The following is a 26,303-nucleotide window of genomic DNA, read 5'->3' on the forward strand; positions in this document are numbered from 1 at the left end:
TTTCCTACTATTTTCTCTGTCTTCTGGTACCACCAGTTCTTGCTTGACAAATTACATTACTTGCAGATCTTCCAATGCATCATTGTTGCCACTTTGTCTCGCTGTTGCTTGTAGTCCATTCATGTGATGTTTTGCAGCAACTAACTAGGTGGATCACTGTTCATTCAGCTTCTTAGAAAAGTGGCATTTGTTCCATGTTGTTGTCTTCTCAATTCTTCTTGTCTTCTAGTGCAGCCAGAATTAGCTCCTCTAAAAGCAATTTTCCCGCTCTTAGCTATTATTGTTACCTACTTGGCCTGCTAGCTTTTTAATATACTGGTCATGTAATACTTGTCTTTGCCATGTCTCTTTTCCATTCTTCATTTAGTCTTTCTTTTAGGGCAATTTAGTCTCTTGGGTACTCAGTTAAGCCTTCATAGTGTACTAACTTTGGTTCATCTTCTTCGCATTCCTTCAAATATTTTCCAATGCTCTTTTCCTTTTTTCTTCAACTGTCTGGTATACTTGCAGCATTCCATACCCACCTATTTTCCTTGGCAAGTAGAATCAGAATAATGAAATAACAGAGTTGGAAGGGACCTTGGAGGTCTTCTAGTCTAACCTCTTACTCAAGCAAGAGAACCTATGGTTGTCCAATCTCATCTTACAAACTTCCAGTAATGGAGCACCCACAACTTCTGAAGGTAAGCTCTTCCATCAGTTGATTGTTCTCCCTGTTAGAAAGTTTCTCTTTAGGTTGTCCCTCTCATTGATTAATTTCTATCCAGTGTAAACTAATCTGTCAACATTGCTGAATGGCTGAAGGGCATGATTCATTGTCATTATTTTTTCCGGGTCTTCATATCCAGGACTTTTACTTCTGCTTGATTCCAGTCCATTATTCTAGCTGTGTATCTAATGGTTAGAGTTGCCCAGGTGTTAATTGCTTCGATGATATTTCTTTCACTAAGTTTGAGCTTTAGGATCTTATTCTCTCTAATGATGTATCATTACTGTTGTTGTTATTGTTGTTTGTATAGCTAGATTTAGGAACAGTGGCAGTAGGATCAGAACAGACTTGTGCTTTACAGAGACTGCTCTTTTAGAAGTGAAACATACTTTAGACCAGGCAAGTCTAAGTTTGCCTAAATGCCTGTGGATAGGTCCAAACCCCACAGCAGTCAATTAGATTTATTCCATTATAAGATTTTGTTTATAGACTTCATTAGAAGCCTCCTATGGGTTTGAACATTGATCATTAAGACAAGGGCACAGTTTGCTACTTTGACCTCATACCCCAGCAGCCAAGATTAATTAGAGGGGAGAAATCCAATACTGCCCCTCCCCAGTCCAAACTTCTTAATGACCTCTTAAGCTCAAATATTAATGAGGCAAATATGGAACGGAAATATGTAGATGTCAAATCTCAGTTTGTTACTAAAGGTTTTGGGCTCTTGTACGTGGCTACTGTTTTGGGACAATTCAACTGCCCTCTTTCCATTTGCAAACTAACCTTTATTGATTTCTTTTCACAGCTTTCAGTACTTCCATATGCTTATTTTTAAGCAATTTATTTCTTATTCTTCCTTGCTGTTTATGTTGCTATTGATTTTGTGAGCTTCTTTGAATCCACACTGAGGGTTGTGGGAGGGATGTGGAATATAAGCTTTTGAGAACATAGCATTTCATTTATCTATTTCACTTATGTCCCTATCCCAAATGGTGAATATCAATACCAATATTGATGATTTTAGTTTTCTGACTGCTCCCATTTCCAGTTTAAATTTGAATACCTTTATATTTTAGAAGGTTTTTTTTATAAACTGACAAGTTCACAAGGAAATGTATGTGTGTGTGTGGGCACATGCTGCACACTTGAATTTTGCTTGTATTGTTATCCAATGGCTGCATCCTTTCTTCTATGATATAATAATATATAAACTGCATTCTTAAAAAAATGAGACCAGGTATGCTGTGATCAGTGATGGGATTCTTTTTTTTTACTACTGGTTCTGTGGGCGTGGCTTGATGGGCATGGTGTGGCTTGGTGGGCGTGGCTTGGTGAGCGTAGCAGGGGAAGGATACTGTAAAATCTCCATTCTCTTTCCACTCCAAGGGAAGGTTTCTCCAAAATCCCCATTTCCTCCTGATCAGCTGGGACTCGGAAGGCAGAGAATAGATGGATAGAGGTGATATTTACCAGTTCTCTGAACTACTTAAAATTTCCATTACCGGTTCTCCAGAACTGGTCAGAACTTGCTGAATACCACCTCTGGTTGTAATTCATTAGTTTTCCCTATCATATGGATATCATGATAAATGTTCCTGGCATGCCTTTTATTCTAATGTTACTCTATTAGACATGGCCAAACATTGCTAATGTTAGTTTAGCTTAACCCCTTCCTTTATTGGACAGATTCACATAACAGAGTCTCCCAATGGTTCAGATCCCTGAAGCTTGCAGATATGCATGTAAGGACCTTCAACCAAAATTGCACTGATGAAAACAATAAAAACAATAATGAAAACATCATTTCAACAATGGTGAGTGATCCCATGTAAATGGTCTAATTTACTGTTGAAGAAGTAGCAGTATTGTAGAGCTACAGTCCTCAATACCCCTATCCAGGATAGCTAACAACAGAGAATGTTGAAAGTTTTAAATCAGCAACATCCGAGATCAGCAATGTGGCCATCTTTGGATAACAGTGTTAGATGATTCAAATCTCCCTTTGATGTGGCCAGCCCTCACCTCCTAACTTAGCAAAGGATATAGGGAAATGGAAGAACCATGGATGTTACAAATGATAGGAAATATAGCCTTTACTATAATATTTAGATGTAACTTGGTAGTATTGAATAGTGGTAAGATGTTTCCACTTTGAAACCTTTGTAGGTCTGTGCATGCATTCATGAGTGCACCTGCGGGTTGTACAAGAGAAGTTGAGATGGCTTACAGGAAAAAGCTGCTTAATTTGGCTGCTCTTAAAAGCTCTGCCTTTTAGAACTTTACCTGGACAAACATACCATTGAACTCAATATGATTTAGTTTCCAGTAGGTTTGCCACAGTTAGTGTATCAACTATAGGAATATAACTGTGTTCTATATGCAGAAAAGCTAGTATAGTTGAGTGAAAGGCAGGTTTGACCTAGCTAATTACCCTTTCAGACTCTCTCACAATTTCCCCTTCATCAATAATTTACTTGCCAAACTGTGGAAGAAAAATTGTACTTATAAAACGAGGAGACATGGCTTAAGTCCTGCTCAAAATAATTTATAAACCTATATACCATAATTTAATTTAGCATTGTAGAAATTCCATAGAAAATATTTCTACATTATGGAAGTTATTGTCCAAAGTATAGATGGTAAATACTTTATAGCTTCCACAAATTTGCAGAGAGAAAAAGAGGGAGGGAGGGAGGGAGGGAGGGAGAGAAAGAGATTTCCATAATGCCTGGACTTAATTTAATCAAATATCCCCCAGTTAATTAAATCAATATAAATCCAATGTCTCTGGTATGAATAGCTTCTTTAACGTGTTGTTAAAGATGCTGCTAATGCTAAATATTGTTTAATATGAGTGCTTCTACAAAATTATTAGGAAGGAGAGATAGGGGGAGGGAGGGAGGGGGTGGGAAGGAAGGAGGAAGGGAGAGAGAGACTTAGTTTGTGACAGAGCTCAAGAAGGGGTTTCCCCAGAATGTGGAAAGTAAATTCAGATTCTCATTAGCCATGAAACTCATTGGTTTACCTTAGAGATAGGGGATTATCATATTTTTACCTCACACTGTCAGGGTTTTTGGTTTTTTTTTACAAATGTGGGATAAAATAGCTAATAACAACAATTACCATAACCAACTGAATCTTAAAAATAAATCTATTAAAATCCATGGGAAAAATTGATTGATTTCATTGGTGTAAGCAAAGAATGACTACATATGCATCTAATCCTATCAGTATTATTATTCTAAACTGTATTTGTGCCATAAAAGTATTGACGAGCAGACAAAATAGCAGTTATCTGCATTCATTTGATACCCTTTAAATTTCCTTGAAAAAGTTGCTACTTTGTCTGGCACTTAGATGAGAGTCAGCTATGTAATATTTGAGCTTTCAACCCTGTTCTCACAGGGGAGTTCCTTCTTAAAATCACACCCACTTCCACAAAAGAAACATAATTAGTATCTTCGCCTTCTTCATTAAATGCTCTGGATGCAAAAGATGCTCCTTAATGAACTTCGTCCCCTTCAAGGGAATTTCTAGAGTGCCAAGCAGGCTGTTTCCATTAGCTGAGTGCATGTGGACTCTTTTCAATTTTTAATTTCATTTTCAGATGCAGGCAGCCAGAGTGCTATGTTGCCTGTTACTGGGACAATCAATTTCCTGCAAACCACAATGCAAAATGTATCTTGTAATGTTAGGCATGTGGTTTCTTCTAATGGCATCTGTTTTGAAGGGAACTGAGAGCCTGCATTTCCCAGTTTATGGCGTGTTGGGTTTTTTTTTTTTTTTTACTGCAAGGCCTGACAAATTTATATAAATCAAAACTTAGAAAGAGAAGGAAACAATCCACACCCTCCTATTCAGTAGTCTGCCTTCTTTTTCATTTTTTTTAAAAAATCACCTTTATATATAGAATATATGAGAAGCCTATGTTGAGAGGAAACATAGCTAGCCAAAAGAGCCTAGAGTTTATAGAAATGCTAGCCACTGAAACAAAGCAATAAAGTACAATTATTGGGCACAAGGGTCACCACTCTTTTACCTTTACCTGATACGCAGATGAGTAGGAGATAAAAAAAAACCTCCTGCTTAATTTCTGTATGCATATTCACTTTCTGTTATAAATAGGACCAGGGCTACCAAAAACCAGTTGGCAATTCAGAACACGCATAGATCACATCTGTATATATTCTAGAATTCCCACCAATTTCTTTTTAGCCATTACGCTCCAATGAATCCCGACTGTGTTTTAAACTTTTCTGAATTTTTCAATTTTGATCTGAGCTTGTAGAAAAACAGCTAAAGGCAAAACAGGGAAAAACTCATTATGATTGCACAGAAATATCCCCTTTCTGCATGCAGGTTTCAACTGAGTGCAGCAGCATCCAGCAGAAGGCCATAGGTGGTCTCTTTAAACTTTAATGACTATTCTGAATGTGAGAAAAAGGGAAATTAGTAAATACTTGAGAAAGGGGACATCATATTAACTAAACATGATTTTACTTAAATATAAAGAAATCCAATTCGGTCTGGTTCTCCCCCTTGCTATTCCAAAAAACCAAAGGCTGAGCATGACCTTCAACAAGGAAAAGTAATTGTGATCACCTGCCTGCAGCTGGATTGTACCTGTGGATTATCAGATGTTTCTAAGCTGACAGACGCCTGTGCCCAGAGATGTTCATGGTATGCAGACAAAGCAAATTCAGATGTATCCCCAGGTAGCAACAACAGACTGCTCTCATACATACAAAAATTAAAATATCCAAAAGAACAATTCAGCCATCAAGAAGAAGAAGAGACCAAGTTAAATTGGTCGCCAAAGGATTGTAGTCCATATTTTTCAGAGAAAGCACAGTTAGAAGGTAAAAACAGTGGTAGAGAGACAGACAAATATACATAGCCTCTCCTATTGTAAACTGGAATGACAATTTCTTAATTTCAGAATTCTTGGCCTCTGCCTATCCTGGCCGTGGATAAATAATGTTTTTAAAAGATTTCAGGAATGCATGCAGCTTTAAAAAATCACCACCTGCCAGGATTCTGCCTTATTTTACCTCTCTAATAGATTGGTGCTGCCATAAATCATAGTGTAAATGATATTTAGCATTTGATTTCAATGTGCAGGTGGCACTGCAAGCATTTGATGTATGTTAACAGCCTAACAAATGAATGCATTGTTATTCCTCCCTATCTCATTGTTTACATGGAACTAGAATTGCTTTGGTGAAATAGGCAAATTAGGCAGGGCATAGCAATGGGTTCTTTATGTGTGATTTAAGTTATTATTATTCTTTCTCCTCATCCTATTTCTAAAGATGCACAGGTGATTTTCCTTGGCAAAACCCCATTCCTATAGATGATATTTTCGTAAAAGTTCAGATTGCCAGGGATGTTTTCGTTCTGGAAACCTGTCTGGGATTTTGATTTTGAGAAAATCCTGGATGCATTTTTCTAATTCTTCCTCAATTGAGAGCTTTTCTTTTGCTGCTTTTTTTTTGCTAGAGTTGGATTCTCTAGAGCCGGAAGTTAGAGTTCGGAGCAAGTCACTTTTCCTCCGGATTTCAGACTGCTGAAGGAGCTGTACAGGACCTTTCTTGATTGGTCGATCCAGAGTCTGTATATTGGATTGGCGAGTGACTGGGCCACAGATGACAGTCTCTTGAGGGGAGCTGGCTTCTGATTGGCTGTCGCAGCTAGAGGTCGAGAGTTCATTGCAGGATGTGCCACTTTCGCCTTCTTTATCACCTTTGCCATTTTTGCAACAGCAGTCACAGTGTGATGACGACCATCGCGATGGCTCACCTGGGAGAACAAACAAAGGGAACTTAGACTTGCCATGAAGCAGGCATGAAATGCACCTTTTCTTCTTTTTTTAACCCATTAACACATTTGGATTATATAGCATTCAATTCACCTAGGATTTTGGAAGCAAGATAAATATAAGCAGTGAAAGAAATAGTGGGCAATGAAAGTTCAGAAGTGTTGGAAACATGAATAAAGAATTATCTGGAGGGCTAGAGAAATTGGCTCATCCATCTTATTCTGGAATACGGCAGATGGCTTTCGAGTTTTACAAATGTTAGTGTCAGATTAGTACAGGAAGTCAAAAACTTTGGACAATAATCAACCAAAGGTCTTTTTTTTCACTGATATCATCCATTGATAACATTTCACTTCATACTAATACTTTCACTAGTAATATTTCTTAATACCTTTGGCGGTGTGTGTCAGATTTAAGATAAAGACTGTGATGCTGCAAGGGAAGTTCTTAGTGTTTTACAAAAAAAAAACACTATGTATGCACAAGTTCCATTTCATTTAACAGAGCTTGCACATACGGTAGATAATTGTGTACAGAATCACAGTCAGAAGCCCCAAACAGAACTGTGAGGTTTTGTTAGCAGTGTTAAAGGCAAAGTATAAATAAAAACATTCATTTCCTGAAAATTCCATAGATTAACAGCATAACTATATTTCCTTCTGGATGAAATGCTAAATTAATTGTCTATTTAAATATCACCAATTGTTAAACAACAAAATTTTGATTTCTCAACATGTGAGGGTCATAAAGTTCACACAGATTAAGCCAAAATTAATTCCAGTTGTTGGAATATTGAGGACAATTAGGGCACAGGTTTGATAAATGAAAATGGAGGAAGGTGAGATCATTTTGCATGCAAAGGCCGTTTCAATCCTTCTGTAACATTCAGTGTGATTTACACAAACAAACTAGAATCAGATATTGTGGAAAAAGTTCCTCTTTAACTACTAAAAAGCAAAAAATGGGTTCACTCTACTTATGTAATTTTTTTACACGGAGGAGAAATATGCTTAGGCTTTATTTGGTAAAGGAACAAATACACTTCTTAACTTTTGGTGTTAGAGTTGTGTCCTTTGTTGCATGTGGTCACAAAAGCTTTGTGTCACCTCCCAGAGGCCATAAAAAGTTGTTATCAAAATTCAATACATACATACATACATACATACATACATACATACATACATACATACATACACACACACACACACACACACACACACACACACACACACACAGAGGTATACAATTTTACCCAACTTTTCTATCCATTGGACATTTTTAAACAGCTGAGAGTTAAAAAAATAAAACATAAGCAATTAAAAACGCATATCATTAGTTGTACAAGTCAAAAGACCTGATCGTTCTGTTTAACCTGAATAACTAATTTATCTCGTCACAGCAATGCAAAATGTAAGCTTAATTTGTATGGATAAGGAACCATCACCATGGTTGTATTGTAGAATCACAGGAACAGCTTCTATACACCCACAGTGTACGTCCAAAGGGTCCCCCAAGACTTCACAGCAGATGGTAAGAGTGTATTAAGAACTTGTAGAAGAAGAAAGTTTGATGATGCAAGTCAAATTTCACTTTTGTGGTATCAAATTCAACTTCGGCCTCTTAAATTAAAAGTGTTAAAAACTTGTCAACACTTAAGAGTTTACCTCTATCTTTTCTAGAGTAAATGCTTTTCATTCGATGAATTTTATTCCATAGTAAGGGAAGTAATACAGGAATGTTCTCCCACAGTGAGATTTTTTGGGGTGGTGGTGGTGGATATGCTCAGGGATGTAAAATGTTCCCTTGTTGTCTCTCTATCTGTTTGTGTACAATGGATGGAGAAATTTAAAAAGGAAGAATAACTGCATCACTGTCTGTGCTCTGGATGCCATGCTATCTTCCTACTGGTTCCACTCTCTGCCTTTTGCTTAGCTATAAAGTGAGGCACCTATTGACCCAAAGTTTTATGTGGGTTGTTGCATGGAATTGCAAGTAGATATAAAACACTTTAATCCAGATGACCCATTTTAAATCACTGTACTTCAATGAGCCAACAGCGTGCTCCTGTTACCATTTTTCTCATGCATATATTGTAAATCTGAAGAGGATTTACAATAATTATTTTGAATTATTTAAAAGCATATGTAAAGCCTTGGCATACAATCAATTCTAAGTATCTTGTTCTACAGAATGAATTAATTATTTCAAGTATCCATATCATTTTCATATTTTGAAGAGATTTTACAGTAGACACTACTTGCAGGTATAAGTATATTAAAAGTATATTTAAAAGTATATTTAAGTATATTAAAACATCAACTCAGGTTTGTCATTATTCTTTGTCTCTTGATCATGCCTATCCCATCCCTTCTCTTAAAAAGCCAACCATACAGGAGAAAAAGCTGACTCTTCAACTTTCTGTTCATTTATTTATTAAACTTTCAAACAAACAATCACTCCCTTCCCACTAACTCTGGTTCTCTGTGACTGTGACACCTGTTAACAAAATATCCATCATTTATAAAAACAGTTGGAAAACAACTTCTCTTGCTATTCATTTTTTCTTATTTACAATGACGGAAACTGTCAGTCTGTGAATTGCATTGGTAATTTAATTGATATACTTGAAACTCCTTCACTATATGGTCTAGGAGAAAAGTCAATAATAGTTAAATTGGATTTTTAATTTTTTTAAAAATAAATCTTCCACCACTGGAAGAAATATTACATAGAGAAATGTAGTTAAAAGTAGACCACAGAAATTTTTGAAAAACATATTTATCAGCCTTATTGATTCAGACTCTTAGTTCAAAGATGACATTTTTACTTAGTTACAGCAGGAGAAATCTGCCACTATCTAGTTTTTATTTGCAAAAAAGGGACTGATTTAGAACATCAGGTAAAATTTGTTCCAGAAACCAACCAATAAGAAAGACATTATTATTTCAGGAGAAAATAATATAAGAGCTGGATGTGATCAGGTTTTTGGCAGATAAAAAAGATTTAAAAAATCTCTGTCATGTCCCTGATACCAGCTTGCCACCTAACTTTGGTTCTTGGACTCCTTGACTATTGTCATCTTTCTTGGCTACTGGATTTTTGTTGTGGATCAGTGGTGGAATTCAAATTTTTTTACTACTGGTTCTGTGAGTGTGGCTTGGTGGACGTGGCATAGCTTGATGGGCATGGCAGGGGAAGGATATTGTAAAATCTCCATTCTCTCCCCACTCCCGGGGAAGGTTACTGCAAAATCCCCATTTCCTGGGACATGGGAGGCAGAGAATAGATGGGGCAGGGCCAGTCAGAGGTGGTATTTACTGGTTCTCCGAACTACTCAAAATTTCTTCTACCGGTTCTCCAGAACTGGTCAGAACCTGCTGAATACGACCTCTGCTATGGATACATTTATACCTCTGATCCTGTGCTCTGTTTTGGACTAAACTCTAACTGACCAGCTTTCCCACAAGGCTTACTGCTTTGTAAACCTGTCTGGAACTTGTGTGCATTTGCACAAACTAGGCATCACAAACCAGATGTGACTGTTTGTTACGAGTACAGTTTTGCAAATCAATATGTACAATGGGATGAATTGAAGCAAGCTTTGCAAATGAGTTCTCTAGTTAAAAAAAAAAGAGCCAAACATTCAAACTGTTTTTGTCATGTAGCTTGAAATAGTTTGTTGTTCCACCACTCAGTCTCTTCCAACTTTTTATGGCACAATGGACATAATTTTAACTAGATTATGGCCTAAACCTTTTATAGCATGGAGCCAGATTATCTGAGGAATCATCTCGCTCCAATGTGGTCAGCCCATCTCAACAGTCTGACAGAAGGGGCATGCTGTAGATCTTACCTCAAAGAATTTCAGTCAGCAGGTCTAGAAGGAGAGTCTATTTTTCCATGGCCCCTACTCTACGGCCTCTACTCTATGAAATATTGCCATGCCTATGGGATGTTCTGCCACCACCTTTTGGCCTTCCAAAAGGGCAAACCTGGCTCTGCCAATTAGCCTGGGTGAGTTCAGTAGTGGAGGTGGTTGATGGATTAACTGAAAAGGGGCTAGCTCTTTACTGATCTTGCCTTTTATCTTGCTTTTGTATTTCAAAGAAATAGCAATAACACCTAGACTTATATACCACTCCACAGTGCTTTACAGCCCTCTCTAAATGGCTTACAGAGTCAGCGTAGTGGTCCCAACAATTTGGATCCTCATTTTATCTAACTCGGAAGGATGGAAGGCTGAGTCAACTTTAAGAGAGGATTGAACTGCCGAACTGGTGGAAATTGGCAGTCAGCCTGCTGCATTCTAACCACTGCATCACCACGGCTTTTTGATGTATTTAAATATTTTTTACATTTATGATTTTAATTGGAAGCCACCCAGAGTTGCTTTCCAAAGTGAGATGGGCAGCATTTGTTTGTTTGTTTGTCTATCAAATTTTGAAATTGCCCATCTGCTTCACAGAGGATGAAAAAATTAATGAATGAATGATAGATAACCTTTTAATAGTGTAACAAAAATAATGCTAATCTGATAACAGAATTATCTGTTAATATATGCTTCTTTGTGTAATTGTGTAATGCTTATGTCATCTGGGATAGTATCTTGCTACATTGCCTTTTGCAAGCCCTTTTTTTTTTAATGGCATACCGTGTTTTTTTTCTCTAAGCATCGCTGTCTTGCCATGCATCTTTAGCTTCATTATTGGTATTTCAGTGAGAAGTCTGATTTTATTTCACCCAGTATCAAATGATTACCTTCTGATTCTGCTGAATGCAGGGTCTGATTTTGTTCCCAATGATTGTAGCTGTGGTACAGATAACCATCCTCCTTCCCCAGCACTTCACTAACTGCTGATTGGCACTTCTGGGAAAGCATTAGTGCACTTGGAAGTTACTTTCAGCAGAAGATAAGGAGGTACTATCCAGCTGATTGGGAGGATGCCAGAGAGCACTATCTTGCTGGGGAAAGAGATCTTTTTCAGCAAGGCAGCACAAATTCCCCAAAGCCTCCAATTAGCTCTCAGGGATGTGAGATGAAGGTACACTCCTCAATAGGAAGCTGCTCCCCAGTGGTGAAGATGCCCAGCAGAAGCAAGGCTGACAGTGTGTCACAGTCTTCCAATGTTTTGAGAAAGGGAGTCATGTAAACCTTGCAACAGGGAGGCCTGTTAATAAAGACAGCCAATGGTACGAAGGTCTGAATAAATGGCAAAATACACAGGGAGCCAAAGTCTCACAAAACCTCATTGTGCAAGTAATTTATTCTGGAATTGTTTCATTGTTCAGTTTTGTTCTGTTTCTTTTTGGTGGGATAAGCATAATGGTGAAACAGTCTTTTCCTCTTTCTTTCACTATCAAATATTTTAGCTGCATATTATAGATTCAACATTGCAGCACATGATTTCCACGTATGTTATTGTATCGCTTCCTTTATCCGATTAGACCCCCCATACTAAATTCCATATTTTTATTTAGTTCCCTTTACAAGCATAGACAAAGACAGTCACATGTACGGTAACAGCTTTTTCTATTCAGTGACTAAATCCTTTTAGCTCAAAGATAAACAAAACAATTTGACTAAGATTCTTTTTTGTTTGGGCCAATGTTGCTGTATATCTATGAAACTTTCAGATTTCATAAATAATATAAAGAGGGAGCTACACACATCACTGCTTATGTAGGCCAAGTAAGTGATCTATGTATAATCAGAGCATAAGCTCCCACATCACCCAAAAGTGGGAGGGAGGGAAATGATTTCCTACAGCACAACTTTGTGTATAGACTATATAGTAACAGAGCTACGAACACTTGAAAGGGAGCCTTTGATTTGACTAAGCTTTGATCAAATCACCCCATTGATTCGTGAACTGAAAGTGGGGAATAGCAAGTTGAATCAGAGCGTTGCAGATTTGATGGCACTCCAATTGCTTCTGGATTTGTCACTAACATTATAGGATGCTGGTGAATCACCTAGGGGACTGGAGGTGTGGCCGGGTGCTCTGATGCAGACATGAGTAGCCAGCCAATACATTTTAGCACCTCATTAAACTGGCTATCAGGGCAATTTTGGGGTTGCAAGGCTAACACTGTGTTGTGCTTCATTTATTTTCCCAGCTGTCAAATTCTTTAATAGGGCCAGCTATAAAAGTCTATATTTGATGTCTTTTGTGCTAATGGAATCTTACACTTCTGAGCTGGTCTTGCAAATAGAACTCAACAGTGCAACTCAACTCTGAACATGGGCTCAAGGTTTCTGCACAATCGAGCAGTTTTCGATCTCTTGACAATCAATGAATGGATGCCAAACTAATGCTCATCAGCACTGACCTGAATGTGCACTTTTTCTCCGCCAGCTTGTTTCTTTGTGGCTTTGTGTAATTTACGCCACCATTTTTCTTCTGCATAATGAGCCACAAACCCTGACAAAACCAGAACCTACCCTTTATATGGGGTCATTCCTAGAAGAAGCCAAGTTTTGCCAACCACTGATAGTGCAAGGGATTGGATTAGAAGACCTCTAATCCAATCCCTTGCACTATCAGGAGACCCTCTTTTTAGATAGGATGAACAGAAGAGACAGGACTCAGGCTTCAGCAACAAACAGCTCTTTATTCAACAACTATGTACAATCCAGCAACTTGTCTGTCTGACAACTTGCCTTTATATAGGGAGCTATCAGACGGCTCGATCAATAAGCTTAACTTATTTTCCTGCCAGAACAGTGGACCTGAGTGAAGCCTACTTGCTTCACTCTGAATACTTAACGTCTATACCATTCCAGACAAGTGGCTTTTGAATCCCAGGAAAATAATGCTACATATATTGCTTCTTGAACCTTTCAAAGAAAGGCAGGATATAAAACATATTACTGAACTAAACAAACAGGCTTTGATCCACATCGGGATCACTGAACACAGGAAAGGAAAGTTTAATATTTCTCAGTATAGGTGTTTGCCTCTTGTAATGCCTCCACAGTTCCATCAGTTTAAAAAGGAGAAAAGAAATCCAAATGAAAGTTAATGGAGGCTTCCCCCCCCCCAAAAAAAACACCCCCAAATAAAACTACTGTATTAGGAGTGAAAAGGCTGAGAAGAAGTTTTAATCCAAATTGAAGGCCCTGTATGGACTGCATACATTTGTGAGGCAGTGATTCATCTTTGATTCTGGCAATGTGACTTGATCCTTCAAGAACACAATGCAGAAGGTGCAGAAAGGTTGGGAATAGACTTGGAGAGTGAGAGTTTTAATTCCTGATCAACTAGAGATGCTCTAAATTGGCAGCCTTCAACCTTTTGGGCACCAGGGACTGGTTCTGTAGTTTTCTGCAGACCGCAGTAGGTGCTGTTTTGTTAAGGTGACCAACTTTTTTACAATGAAAAGGAGGACAAAACACGTTCTATTGTCCAAAATGCTAAGGTGACCAACTTTTTTACAATGAAAAGGAGGACAAATAAATTGGAAAAAATATATCGTAAATAAAAGAAATATTTTATTCATTGCAACAATAATACACTAAAATATGATATATGCATAATAAAAACATTTGCAACATTTTATATTGTAATTATGCTTACATGCCTGTTAATTATTATTTAAATGAGTACTTTTCCATTGAATTAATATTTTTTGTCAATGTATCATCTTCTAACAATATATTGGAAATATCTGAACAAGAAATATCCTTCATATTGAATTTTACGGCAAGTGCTGCAGCTAGAGTATCAACATTCAATCTCAATTTCTCATTTGTCGAAAAATCATTGGCAATTGAAAAAAACTCTTTCAACTGCTGCATTAGTTCCAGGGCAGCACAACGTAAATTGAACAAGTATAAATAAATGTTCACATGAAATATGTTCATTTTTGAAATGGCTGAAAATATCCACCCATCTTTTATCAATTTCAACAAGTTGATTTTCCCATTATATTAATTTTTCAGAATTTAAATATACATTCAGTCTTCTAATTTCTTCAAAGAGACAATTGTCGTTTATTTTAATATCTAGCATTTCTTTAGATAAAAATTCTTGAGTCTTGACGAATTGTCATGTCAAATACAAATACGTCACATAACGCGCAACAGATTAGTCTTCAAATATCGAAAAGGAGGACATATAGGAGGACACTTTTCGAGGGAGGACAGAACTTACAAAAGAAGGTCACCTTAGTTTTGTGTACTGCCTGCATCCCTTGGATGGGGCTTTGCTTATTTGCATGGCACAGTTTCTGGCTTGCCGTGGACCCGTACCAGTCCACAGGACCGGTGTTGGGGACCCCTACTCTAAATGTTAGCTCAATACATAGCTGCCAAAGTTAAGTGGAGCCACCTCCATCTGCATGCATAGTCCTCATCACATCTTTAAAGTCACATTGAACACCATTCTAAGCAAAAAGCTTCCGTAGGCAGAACAAGACAGCCATTTATAGCTCATGAGAAGTAAAATAATAACAGAAAAGATAATAAAGAAAGTTTTATGGAACAATGACAATGCAAGCTTTTGGGTTTTTTAAAAAAATGTATATAAAATTCTGAAAATCTGTGATGATCTTGAAAAAGCTGCAACTCTCCACATACTTATTTGAGAGGATAGGAGGGGAAAAGCCAACAAACTCAAATAATACTTTGAGATAAATTTGTATATTTTAGCCCCTTGTTTCTAGATGACTGGAATTTTATGTGAGTGATATTTTTCCCTTTCTTACTACTGTTGCTATGTGAAATTCATCACTTATGCCATGACAACCTCATTATAAGATAACTAAGTGAGTTAACTAGGATCACATATTAAGGAAACTTCAAGGAAGGGAATAAAACAAAAGAAATAATGAATGATAATGTATGAAAAGGGTCAGTTTAACTGCAAATCCCAGAAATTGGAAATGCAAACAGTAGTTAAGTGAGTAGCACTCTCCCCATTTATCAAAAATTTCCATGATAAAATGTTTCCATGTTAGTAACATGCTATCAGACCTATTTTTAAATAGCATTCATGTTCTCTACCTCTGTTTTGTCAAATATCTTATTACCATACTGAAAATATAAAAGCAATATATTCTTTGAAAAAGCCGAACAATAACCAGAAGGGAAATATTTCCACTATAGGCTTCTTTTCACATGCAAAACATGAAAACCAGATCATGTTTACAAGGTCTTAATTGGCTTATTATTTATTTAAAGCACTTATCTCGTATTTTTCATTAGGAAGAGCAAGTTACAGGTGAATAGGAACAAACAAAGTGGCAATCTATAACTTAGGCCAGATTCAGAAACCATGTCATAGAGGCTGGGCCTGCTTTTATTATAACAGCTTTTATTATAGCAAGTCTTAGTGTGCTTTCCCTCTCCCTCACTATGAACTAGGGAGAGCTTGTTTAAGAAGTTCTCTCAAACTAGTTTCTTGGATCAGGCTCAAGCCTTGCTTATCTGACTTGATAATGATTCTTCCTCCTGTCTGTGCATACTATTCCCTCTCTGTGTTCTACACAAAACATGCCATTGGACATGAAATACTATTTACTGGATAAGGTAAAGGTTTCCCTTCCGCATATGTGCTAGTCATTCCTGACTCTAGGGGGTGGTGCTCATCTCCGTTTCAAAGCCAAAGAGCCAGTGCTGTCCGAAGATGTCTCCATGGTCATGTGGCTGGCATGACTAAATGCTGAAGAAACATAGAACACTGTTACCTTCCTACCAAAGGTGGTTCTTATTTTTCTACTTGCATTTTTATATGCTTTAGAACTGCTAGGTTGGCAGAAGCTGAGACAAGTAATGGGACCTCACTCTGTTACGCAGTGCTAGGGATTCGAACTGCCAAACTGCCGACTTTTCTGGTCAACAAGCTCAGCGTCTTAGCCCCTGAGCCACCACGTCACTTTTATTTACTGGATATAAGAGTCAAATAAGTCTTAGCCCCTGAGCCCACACGTCACTTTTATTTACTGGATATTAGAGTCAAAGAATTCCTAAAATGGTAAAAATTTACTATGAGTAGATGTCTATAGAGATTCTCAGTCATCCAGGTCTTGGTTGTCGAAAAGGTGTTTTTTGGATGAGAAGCGAAACATCTTCAAAGAAAAAACAGAAAGTCCAGTTGCTTCTTGAAAAAAGCACCTTTGGGTTTACTATGGGTAGCTAAAAATAACAGTTGTTGAAGCAGTTTAATACTGGGGTGAGCTGCTAGTCCCTGAAGAATACTTTCAAGAAAAAGAGATAATCTTTGCATATCCAATTGTTACTATCAGTCAAGCTAGGAGAAGGCAATAACTTCATTAACCTTATGTAGATTAGATTTGACGATCAATCAACAGGAATCCCATTGTCCATTAAAGTTGATGATCCAGTAACAAGAGTGGTAAAACAAAAATTTGATATATTTTAATAGATTTTACTAGTAAAATAGATATCATTTTAACTAACTTTCACATACTGCCTTCTGTGAAAAATATCAATTTATCTGCACAGTTCAAAATATTAAATGATACTTTGGGAAAAGCCATATACAAAGTTTAGGTTCATTTCATGTTCCCCTCAAGACTTGAATCAATGAGGATGAAAGAGAGTTCATCCATATCCATACCTCAAATAATCAGTCAGTCTGATATTTAGATTGACATATCGTATTGACATTTGAAACCCAGTGATCCTGGGCTTTTAGTCTTATGTAAAAGGACAATAAGTCAATCTATTTTTCCACATAATTCATGTTTAGAAAAGAGCATCTTATCTTGACCACACTAAAAACATGGGGAAATTTATTGGGATGGGGGTTCTGAATTTAATAGGACTTACTTCTTGAAATAAGCCTGAATAGAGTTACAATTATTATTCTAACCTAAAAAGAACCCAAACAGTTTAACTTTTCCTTAGTTTATTTGCTCTGTATCTTAACCCGTTGCTACGAAGAGATGGGGTGATTGAACTATAATGTACTCAATGTGATTGTATTCACTGTGATTTGTGTAAACACATTATGACACTGGAAGCTCTCACTACTTTTTCTTATAAACCATAGAATGGACATTTCTGTCTTCATTGCCATGGCACATTGAATAGTTGTTTTCTTTTCATTATCCACTACAAGTGTATGTTTTCTTGTCTGGGCAGTCACTCTCAGACAGACCCAATTAGCATATATATGAAGTTATTCTGCTATTGTAGTTGCTCTTGTTTCTCATTCAGTCAGTTTCAAGATACCATTCTCAAGTTTTTTGTGTCCTCTTTTAGGTTTCTCCATTATGAAAAAAAATAAGTATCAGTCCTTGCCTTTGTTCCTTCGATAATCTGATCTTCAGATCATTCAGGGTTAAGTTAACCAAGTTAAAATGTTTAGGTGACCTTTGCATTTATGTAGCTTTTGTCATTTACAGAATGAGCGGCCAACCAACAGCAGCAGCAACAAAAGCAATAAAAAATAGCTTTAATCATAAATGAATTGTGATTATTTTTATTAACAAATGTTTAACAAGATTAAAAGACAATGCAATTTTTAGAGAAAAAAAATTAAGAAAAATGGTGAATAAATAAGAAAGATAAAAATGCAACTTACAAATTTAAAACACACTTTCCAGAAGTTTTAAGTTGGCTCATGAGTATTCATTATATTTACTTGGCACATTGCTACTAGATCATTGTACACTAAAAGAATGGGTAGTCATCGCTGCTTCATTAATTATCTCATCCTCTCCATCAATGAAGTGTTGATCACTGGACCGAAAAGCTGCCATTTGTGCCTTAGCCACGATGGCACAGTGGTTAGAATGTAGTACTGCAGACTACTTCTGCTGACTGCTGGCTGACTGCAATTTGGCAGATCAAATCTCACCATCTCAAAGTTGACTCAGCCTTCCATCCTTCTGAGGTGGATAAAATGAGGACCCAGATGGTTGGGGGCAACAGACTGAGTCTGTAAACCACTTAGAGAGGGCTGTAAAAGCACTGTAAAGCAGTATATAAGTCTAAGTGCTATTGCTATTGCTTAGGTTGACAATAAGCCTATCAATGGCTGATTCCTAATATTTAGGGACAGAATTGTGGAAAAGTCCCTTGAAGATAAAGAGCTGGGGAGCTGACTCATGAGTAACTATAACTAACCCTGAACTTCAAAGTTGTACTTTATCTGAGAATGCAGAGTCTTTGAAACAAGACATGGAGAATTTTGCAAGTGTGTTCCTTCAGACCTGCAAAGGGCTAAGAAAATCTTTTCCCACACATTATTGCACACTACCCCATGCAACCATCATAAGAGACTGCACAGAGCAATCCTCCTTCATGAATAAATAACTTCCTCGCTTCATAACACTCTGTACTGCAAAAGGAGCAGTCAGTTTCATTGGGCAATGAACATCAATTAGCAAATGCATTCTGCCTTTCATGAGCATGGAAAGCTATGCTTTCTTAGAGCAAACATGCACTTTCTGCATGGCCATCCTCAGGACAGGCCACTCACTAACTTCTGAGGGCAGGAGTGGATGACATTCCTAGCACATTGCAAATGCATCACATTCTTGTGTTTTCTAGCTCCAATTCATACTGTTTTGTTTTGGTCCCATCCATCTTAAGACCTTCAGAATTGTTGGTCTCCAACATTTCATTATATTCCAGCAGCAATTCCATCTACAATGGCTGCACTGCCTGGTACACTCTCTCCCCTCTAGTGCAACCATTTCACACTAGGCTGCTCTCTCCTCTATATTTTTTTAATAATGTTATGGTTGAGCCACTGCTGCGAAAGATTGAGGGCAAAAGAAGTATGGGACGACAGAAAATGAGGTGGCTGGATGGAGTCACTGAAGCAGTAGGTATGAGCTTAAAGGGACTCCAGAGGATGGAAGAGGACAGGAAGGTCTGGAGGAATGTTGTCCATGGGGTTGCGATGGGTTGGACACAACTTCGCAACTAGCAATAACCATGGTTGACCCAGCAAAAAATCCTTAAGTCTTGATTATGAGTTTAGAATCCTTGTTCTAAACTCATAATCACTCAATCCTTACATCACCCATTTATTCATAGATTGAATAAAGTGCTGTACATTCCTCTTACTTTTCAGTTACCTGCCCACAATACTATAAATGTTGCCTTCATTTTAGTAAACACTTTTAAGTTGCAATGCAGACACATTGTTGTTTTATTCCTATAAAGCTGAAAATTTCTTCCTCATTTAAAAGCTCCTTGAGATGAACCTTGAAACAAGAGAACAATCTGTGGTACTCTCTGACTTTGGTTGTCTTCTTGTATACATTTCATTACTAAACTAGGCAACATCATCAGTGAAATATGTTCCCTTTGGTTTGATTATTTGATTATTGAATTTTGATTATTGTAGCATTGGAACTGTGATGTTTCCATGAGGAAAACAAAGATTAAATCTTTCTTGGTGCCAAGAGAGATAATGGGGGGGGGGGGGGAATGCATCCATGTATGCAAACATCTGAAAAAGCAAGGACAAGACTAATGAGGAAGAAGCATGGATGGGAAGGTCAAGAAGCAGAAGACTAATCAATAAGGTATTGTAGTAGTTGTAGTCTTAGCACCAGGCTGGTTCCATTTTACCCTCCTAAAATGAACTAGTTCTGAAATTGACTTAAGAAACGCATAGGAATAGCAAAGGAGACAAGTCACTTAAATTGTGGCATGGAATTGTCCTAATTCTCTGTGAACAGAGAAGAAATGTCCATTTTTGATGGCACAGAGCAAAGCCAGTTGCTTTAGAAAGAGAGCAGACTAGCAAAGCAGATCTTTCTCTTCATACCATCTCTCTAAGAGCCCCATGAACTGACGCTTCAGGAAGAGTGTTACAATGGGAGAGAATAAAGATTGTTAGCCTGAACTTTGGAAACATTAAATTTGATTTTAGCAACCATACAAATTCATAATCTGATTCCCTAGCTCAAAGTTTTGGTAGATTCTTGACTTACAACCACAATCGAGCTCTGCATTTCTGTTCCTAATGAGACGTGGGTTTTGACCCATTTTGTAAAATGAATCTGGCTTCCCCATTGACTTTGCTTGTCAGAAGATTGCAAAAGGTGATCATGGGACCCTGGAACACCACAACTGTCATAAATACAAGTCAGTTGCCAAGCATTTGAATTTCGATCACATGACCATGGAAATGCTACAATGGTCATAAGTGTGAAAAATATTCATAAGTCACCTTTTTTCAGTGTTATTTTAACTTTGAACAGTCCATAAATGAAATGTGGTGAGCCTAGGACTACCTGTACTGTACTACTTTTATTTCATGCTGGTAGATTTAAGTCAGAGTGGTCCTTTTTTTGGTCTTAGTAGAAATAAGTATGGGTTTCATCTGGCCTTTAAGTGGTGTGCCAGGATCCATACTCCAAAGAATATATGCAGCCAGGACCAAGTAATGTATGGAAACAACTAGGATTAAATTTATTTAATTTAAATGTAATTCATATTTAATTTAATGCAATTTGATATGATTACTCTCTGTGCCTTTTGTAATTTTGTCCTTTTGTTACCTTCAAAGTTGAGTTTTAGGCTGGACACATCTGACTTAAGTTTATAGCTATCAAAGAAGTAAGGATTCTTGTTGCTGTTTACTGAAATGATTTTAGTTGCTACTTAATGTCACCTGCGGAGGGACAATGGACCAGGCCCACTGAAAGAGAAACCACCCAGTGATAATGGGTTGGCATCTCCCTAATTCACTAGGCTATAAGAAAGAGGTGCAATACAGACTTATAACATTGAGCTATTATAGCCACTTTAAAAACAAGTACTTTAAGCCTTCCTGCAGAGTTGGTTTCTTGGTTTGGTCCATCCAGTGGGGCTGACATTTTCCCCCAGAGATTTCCCATCCATTTTTCTGTTTAGCTTTTACAAATATATAACCATCCATCCATCCTACACTGGAAAGTGATGGTAGCACAATTTTCAGAAGTCTCAGCTAGCAAGGCCAGGAATGAGTTGTTGGAAATTGTACCTCAGTCACTTGGGAAAAGTTATACCCTCCACCCTCTGCTGTAAAACATTTATTTATTTATTTATTTATTTATTTATTTATTTATTTATTTATTTATTTATTTATTTATTTATTTATTTATTTATTTATTTATTTATTTATTTATTTATTTATTTATTTATTTATTTATTTATTTATTTATTTATTTATTTATTTACTGTGCTTCTAGACCGCCCCCTCTCCCAAAAGGGACTTGGGGCGGTGTACAGTCCATGCAAAGAATACATCAAAATACAATAAATAGAAGAATTAAATATGTACAGTTAAATATGGAGGAGGTTAAAATAGAGTTAATAATACGTCTACCAGGAGGTAACAGTTGTAATTATGCCAGGCCCGCTAATCGGAACAGGTGAGTCTTCAATTTTTGGCGGAAGGAGCGGAAGTCAGTGGTGGTTCTGATGTCGGGGGGGAGGTCATTCCAGAGGGTTGGGCCCATCACAGAGAAGGCCCTACTCCTAGGTGTCGCCCGCTGGCATTGCCTAGTGGACGGCACCAGGAGAAGCCCTCCCTGTGTGAGCGAATTGGCCGCAGGGATGTGTGTGGGAGGATGCGATTCCGCAAGTAACTAGGTCCTATGCCATGGAGCGCTTTAAAGATGGTAATCAGGACCTTGAAACGCACCCGAAAAGCCACAGGTAGCCATTGCAGCTCGCGCAGGAGAGGTGTTACGTGGGAGTACCTAGTACTCCCCATCACAGCCCGCGCGGCTGCGTTCTGAACTAACTGCAGTCTCCGGGCGCGTCCCAAGGGCAGCCCCATGTAGAGAGCGTTGCAGTAGTCCAGGCGGGACGTCACCAGCGCATGAGTGACCGTGCGCAGGGCATCCCGGTCCAGTAGGGGGCGCAATTGGCACACCAGGCGAACCTGGTGGAACGCCCCCCTTGCCACGGCTGCCACATGGTCATCCATTGACAGCCGGGCATCAAGGAGGACGCCCAAATTGCGCGCCCATTCCACAGGGGGCAATTGTTCACCCCCTATGGCCAGCGATGGAATCAGCTGGCTGAACCGAGGTGCCGGTAGCCACAGCCACTCAGTCTTGGAGGGGTTGAGTTTGAGTCTGTTGTCCCCCATCCAGACCCCGATGGCTTCCAAACACCGGGACATCACTTCGACAGCCTCGTTGGGGTGGTTTGGGGTTGAAATGTACAGCTGAGTATCATCAGCGTACAGATGGTACTCAACCCCAAAACCACGGATGATCTCACCCAGCGGCTTCACATATGTGTTGAACAGGAGAGGCGAGAGGACCGACCCCTGTGGCACCCCACAAGTGAGTGGCCTCAGGGTCGACCTCTGCCCCCCTGTCAACACACATTGCTTCCGGTCGGAGAGGTAGGAGCCGAACCACCGCAAAACGGTACCTCCGACTCCCATCCCCTCCAACCGGCGCAATAGGATACCATGGTCGATGGTATCAAAAGCCGCCGAGAGGTCTAATAGGACCAGGATAGAGGAACAACCTCTATCTTTGGCCCTCCAGAGATCATCTACCAACGCGACCAAGGCTGTCTCCGTGCTGTGCCCGGGTCGGAAGCCGGACTGGCGTGAGTCTAGATAATCGGATTTGTCAAGGTGTCGTGGAAACTGCTGCGCCACCACATTCTCAACAACCTTCGCTAGAAAGGGAAGGTTGGAGACTGGACGATAATTAGCTAGCTCCGTTGGGTCGAGTGAAGGCCTCTTAAGTAAGGGCCTCACCACCGCCTCCTTCAAGGCAGTTGGTAAGGATCCCTCACCCAATGAGGCATTCACCAGGCCCAGAAGCCAGCCTCGAGTCACCTCCCAAGATGCCAGTACCAACCAGGAGGGACACGGGTCCATTAAACATGTGGTGGGTCGCAGCCGTCCACGCAACCTGTCCAAATCCTCAGGGTAACAGAATCAAACTCCTCCCAGAATGGTCTCACAAGACTCACTGATGACGGCCCGTCCGGTCCACTGAAGGGGGCCCATCCGCTCCGGATCTGAGCGACTTTGTCCTGCAGATATTCCCCAAACTCCTCTGCTCTGCCCTGCAAGGGCGCCCCCCGCGTCCTCTGCGATAAGAGGGAGCGGGTCACCCTAAACAGGGTGGCAGGGCGGTTATCAGCGGACGCAATAAGAGCGGCAAAATATCTACGTTTGGCCGCTCTCAATGCCACAAGGTAGGTCCGTAAATAGGCTCTTACATGAGCAGTAAAATCTTAATAGCAGTTGAAATAGCTCACCAACACATTTTTCTACCACAATAATCACTGTAGCATGAGTGCTGTATTTATTCTGGCTTTATAGATTGACCAAGTTGCCAGTAGAAAAAAATATCAACTCAAAACAGTGGCAAACAAATCACAAGTGTGCATGGTTTTTTCCCCCCCTCTGGAAGGCACCTCTCTAAGGTGAGATGGGTGTCTATATAAATGAAAAAGGAAGTGAGCGAGTGAGGGAGGGAGGGAGGGAGGGAGGGAGGAAGGCAGGCAGGCAGGCAGGCAGGCAGGCAGGCTAATAACACACCTGGGTGAAAAAACATCTACAAAGCGCTAATAAGCAGGGTTTTTCCTCTTTATAAATCAAGATCCCAATTATTTCAGCTGCTGTGAAATTATTCATTTGTTAAGTTATTACATTTACATTTATAGATTTCAGTATGGTTGTATACAAGTCATCTATTAGTCTCAGGGTGACCTTGTTTTTTCATCTCACTTTCATCTTTAAGTGCTGCCCATCCTGAGCAGTAAATATACCCTTCTTATTTTTTGTGCAACGTTGTATTTTCCTTTCCCTTTTTATGTTCCACTTTGCAGTTCAGAATTGCTGTACTGTTGGAGTGGAAAGAGACATAAGTTCTCTGAAAGAAAGAAAAATTGCAGATGTCCTCAAATGAACTCTATTCTGTTAGAAAATGCAGACTTCTTTTTTCTCTCCTGAGGAGAATAAGACCATTCTGTGGTTCGCTATAAGTGTATGGCACTAACATTTGTTGTTGCCACTGGAGTGAGTTACAAATGTTTATCACTCAGTCAGAGCTCGAGGGTTTGAGATTAAAAAGTGCCATCCAGAATAGTTGTTTGTTAAAAGCCATAGGAAGTCGATATTTGGCAAATCGGCTCATAAGACAAGGTGTAGGGATCATAGTAGGGAAATTCTTCCCCACTTTTCAAATCTCTTGATACCTGCCTCCGTTCCTCACAGGTCTATTACTAGATTTGTGATAAACAGCACAAAATTCAGGTCAGCCATTTCATCTTGCTAGCATAATGGCAGAGAAAATAAGGCAATTGCCAACTGATATATGGAGACCATCCTGCCTAAGGGTATCTTGGCTGCTGAACATGTCTTTCAGAGTGTTCGACAATGTCTTGGAAATGTATTAGGGCTGCCGAGGCTGTAAAATTACTTAAATACTAGCATCTCCAGTTGGATGGCATGCAGGAAAGACTATGTCAGAACCAGCCTATATCTGTATTTCTAACGGTAGTTTCTGAAAGAACAATGCGTAGACATGAATGGAAAATAGTAGGTTTAAAAGGTTTATTCTGCCTCCCTCCCCTCCCCCAAAGGGGGTGCTTTGAATAAACAAAAAATAATAGATAAGGTGGAGGAATTTAGGATTTGATGGATATATAATTGGGCTGTGATTTTAAAAAGAAAAAGAAAGAGAACATGTGTCTAGAAAATAAATTGTAAATTTAGAACAATATGTACATACAAATGTTTACTGATTGTATATTACAGATATGAAACCCACATATTTTTAATTTACTATTTTGATGCTTCTGACGCTCCAGTGAATTTATAATTAGGCACTCTTAATCCCCTCATAATTGTCTAGTGTGGAAAAAGAAAAAGAAAAACCAGCCATTAATATTTCTCTCATATTAGTCAATAGGAGGCATATTATTGACTTCAGGGAAACCTCTGAATCACAACAGATCCAGTTCAAATTGAAGTGGGTTGTTTTTTTTTCAAACAACAGCCTGAATTTTATTCAATACTCAGATCAGTATTCAGTACTCATATCTACATGTAAATCTTTTGGCCACTTATAAATGGATGTAGGATAATGGCAAATTGGGAAAGCATTTAAACTGAAAATACAGAATTCTGTCCTGTATATAAGATGTTGGAATATGAAAATTAATATATTAAAGTCAATATAATGGTGATGGGCAGAGAAAATACAGTATATGAATAGATGTTATAAATAATAATGACAATTTAGGGCAAGTAGGTGACATTGTGTATGTTGATAGAATATTTATTTTAAATGGGAAAATGGGAGGCGGCAAATTTAAAGTCTTGCAAATATTGTAGAAAAATAATGGATATGGTAGTATGCGATTTGTTATGGGGAATGAATTTTTGCCTAAGTAAGCTAAATACCTCTTCCCAGTTTGCTTTAAATATAAAAGTGAATGATCCCTAGGCTGGAAAATTGACAGCTCAGGTTAGAGTCCTAAGCACCACGTTACTGGGTGAGCTCCCATCCTTGCCCCAGCTACTGCCAATCTAGCAGTTTGAAAGTATGTAAACACAAGTAGAAAAATATGTACCACTTCAGTAGGGAATAATAAGTGTTCTGTGATGCCATGCTGGCCACATGACCGCAGAAATGCCTTCAGACAGAGTTGGCTCAATAGCCTTGAAAGGGAGATGAGCACTGCTCCTCATAGTTGGCTATGACTAGCAAAGTAAAATCCACTCCCTGACCTTTACCCTTACAGTGATTTTGAAGCAAACTGGATTTAGTTAATTCCCTACCCCCTAATCTCCTACTTTAATTCCTGTTGCTTATTATTCTTTA

General features: G+C 38.6%; 1 protein-coding gene across 2 annotated transcripts in view; it reads right to left on the reverse strand.

The window, feature by feature from the left end:
* Positions 1-3,413: 3,413 nt before the first annotated feature.
* Positions 3,414-26,303, reverse strand: part of KCTD16 (potassium channel tetramerization domain containing 16) — a 204,439-nt gene continuing 181,549 nt past the window's right edge. For both annotated transcript variants that reach the window (XM_081936144.1, XM_081936145.1), the window contains exon 3: positions 3,414-6,508. In XM_081936144.1, coding sequence (XP_081792270.1) covers positions 6,057-6,508 — 452 coding nt within the window. In that variant the 3' untranslated portion in view covers positions 3,414-6,056. The remainder of the gene's footprint in view (positions 6,509-26,303) is intronic.

This window comes from Natrix helvetica, assembly GCF_964273705.1.
Source record: "Natrix helvetica genome assembly, chromosome: 1".
NCBI lineage: Eukaryota > Metazoa > Chordata > Lepidosauria > Squamata > Natricidae > Natrix > Natrix helvetica.